At 35.1% G+C, this 2,675-nt stretch overlaps 1 protein-coding gene across 1 annotated transcript; it reads left to right on the top strand.

Annotated features, from left to right (window-relative positions):
- Positions 1-1,158: 1,158 nt before the first annotated feature.
- On the top strand, positions 1,159-2,182 carry LOC114916084 (uncharacterized). The gene is made up of 2 exons (XM_083062869.1): positions 1,159-1,539; positions 1,625-2,182. Exons 1-2 carry the CDS (start codon positions 1,363-1,365, stop codon positions 1,874-1,876), a joined length of 429 nt encoding a protein of 142 aa, XP_082918995.1. The 5' UTR covers positions 1,159-1,362; the 3' UTR covers positions 1,877-2,182.
- Positions 2,183-2,675: the final 493 nt, after the last annotated feature.

The raw sequence follows: 2,675 nt of genomic DNA, 5'->3' as shown, positions 1-2,675 counted from the left end.
TTTTTTTTTTTCCTGAGAAATTTGATTTTCATCCTTTGATATTTTTGAAAAATGTCAAGAATTTAATTTAAAAATAAAAAAATAAGATAAATTAATAAGATAAACAATCAAGAAAATCAAACATATGATAGCGAGAACAAATTTTAAATATATTCTCGTTTAAGTTTAACACCTAATGTTATTTCATTGAAAAATAAACCTTAAAAAAGTTCTAGCTAGTTCGGTATATGAAATCGACGAATCATTTTATTTAATCTAGTAAAAAACGGCATTATATACCTCCACTAGTAAAGAGAGAATAACAAATTTGTTCTGTTAATTTATACCGCACTAGTACAAAAATAACTTTTAAAATCGGGGTTTTAAAATCGGTTATAAGGTAACCGATTTTAAAAGTGATACGGTGGCAATTTCGTAAATAATGACATTACTTTTAAAATCGGCTACTGAAGACCGATTTTAAAAGTCCACTTTTAAAATCAGTTTCCAATAGTCGATTTCAAAAGTGGAACTTTTAAAATCGGTTTTTGAATAACCGATTTACCTTGGTGGACCTTAATAAAGTTGGTCATAAAGAAGAGTCTTTCATCATGGCTATTCAAGTAAAGCAAGTATTTTATGTCACTGATCCATCTAATAATAGGTGGTCAGTTGTTTTGCAAGGTAGGAGTAACAATATCGGTGACGAATTTGGGGATTCAATTGATATTATGGATACTCCTTCCTTCTCAACATGTCTGCCAACTTTTAATGAAAATGATGATGTGGACGATATACATGCCACTCGTGATGATCATCAGGAAGGAATATGGGAAAACATTCCAACTTCATGATATTTCTGAAATAGGTTATTATAATTTTGTATTTTTATTAACTTCTATTTTTATACTACATGTTATCAATTCAATTTATACTAATGACTTACAATTTATTTTTGTGTTAATAGGTAAATATAGATGAACCTCAAGACTCTACTTTAGGCTTTACACAGTCTACATCCTCTACACAATCTACAACCAAGAAGAAAGTCAGAGGTCCCACTAGAATGAAAAATGTTGCAGCCAAACGCCTCAATGGACAGAGGATACATGTTGATATAGATGAGATCACTGGGCACCCTACGGGGGATTCAGCTGCCCAATTTATGAGTACGATGGGAGTTCATGCTAGAACCAAGGTTTCTATTTTATTGCCCAGTTGGGATGAGGTAGAGGAGGTTGTCAAAAACCATATTTGGACAGATGTTTTGGTAAATTTTATTTATACTCATTTTCATTATTAAATTTAATTAGGATATCAATATGTATTAACTCGTTATTAATTTAAATGTAGGAAACTTGGGATATTCCCAACACAGAGAGGATGAGAAGGAAGACCCTCTCTATTGTGGCTGAGAGGTGGAGGCAATATAAGACCACCCTCACAAACAAGTATATTTTTGGTGAAAAGAAAGGACAATTTCCTGGTGATAAAAATCCCACTATAGACCAAGAGACGTGGAACACATTTATAGAGTCTAGAATGAGTGTGGAGTTTTTGGTAAGTAAGGATTATATGCATTACCATTTGTGTAGTTGTGAATATTATATTTTACTCTTAATTTCATTATATGATACTTTTGTAGGAGAAAAGAAAGAAGGCACAAGAGACTCAGGCAAAGAATGAAACCTATGTTGTGACGTCTCGTGGAGGTTATGAATGGCTTAAGAAGAAGATCATAAAGGAGAAAGCTATGAAGCGCCAGACTAGCCAAGATGACAGTATAGTTAGTGATCCTCCATCTCCACCTGCACGCCATGAAATATGGAAGGTTGCCCGCATAAAAAAAATGGCGAGTTTACAACTGAGGCAGCAAAGGAGATTGTTAGCAAGATAGTAAGTATAATTTTATTGTTCATATGATGCTAATTAACATATTGATCGATAAGAATTTGTTAAATTGTTTATGTGTCATATATTGTAGGATATATTAGATCAGTAGGCGAAAGAGAGATCTTTTGTTTCCCATGGACGACAGGATATACTCACTGTTGCCATTGGGAAGCTCGAGCACCCAGGTCGAGTTCGGGCAGCAGGTAGAGGTCATACCTTCCAAACTTACTTTGGACCACATTCATCTTCACATTCATCTGGGTCGGTGGACCAGTTGCTAGAATTGAAGGTCTCTCAGGTTGTAGCAACTTATGAGGATAAATTAAGCCAATTGAAAGAAGAGATGCAAAGGCAACGACAAGATGAGAATAGGCAATTGAAAGATGACATGAAAAGGCAACTACAAGAGTATATGCAGTCACTTAGCCAACAATTTCAATAGAAAACTCCACCAATTGAACCAGTTGTTGCACATGTGAGTACAAAAGGTTCATGTGTAGCTACAAATCCCTCTACTTCTGCCACTAACCATGGTACATCTAATAAGTGTGAGTTATTCATTGATGGATCACCCGATCTTGTGGGCATAGGGAGGATTCACATGTTGGGGTCTGTTGTGCACCATCAGACCATGGGAAATGATATGGTAAGGGTTTCAGTGTTGGATGTTAGAAACCCAAAGGCTAGAGCTCCTGTGCCCACACAAGAGGTTCAGACGATGGAACAAGTCCTAAATACCTTCCTTCAATGGCCTTATAAGTTGGTAAAAGTGATATCTACGGAGGTAAGTTATTTAACTATTT

The sequence above is a fragment of the Cajanus cajan genome, chromosome 8 (genome assembly GCF_000230855.2).
Source record: "Cajanus cajan strain Asha chromosome 8, NIPB_CcT2T_4, whole genome shotgun sequence".
Taxonomy (NCBI): domain Eukaryota; kingdom Viridiplantae; phylum Streptophyta; class Magnoliopsida; order Fabales; family Fabaceae; genus Cajanus; species Cajanus cajan.
This window is presented reverse-complemented; position numbering and strand designations above follow the sequence as displayed.

Bases quoted from the DNA above. Each gene is read 5' to 3' on its own strand.
- LOC114916084 (XM_083062869.1), top strand. From the start codon at position 1,363: ATGAGAAGGAAGACCCTCTCTATTGTGGCTGAGAGGTGGAGGCAATAT. The intron at 1,540-1,624 runs GTAAGTAAGGAT...ATACTTTTGTAG, and splicing joins GAATGAGTGTGGAGTTTTTG to GAGAAAAGAAAGAAGGCACA.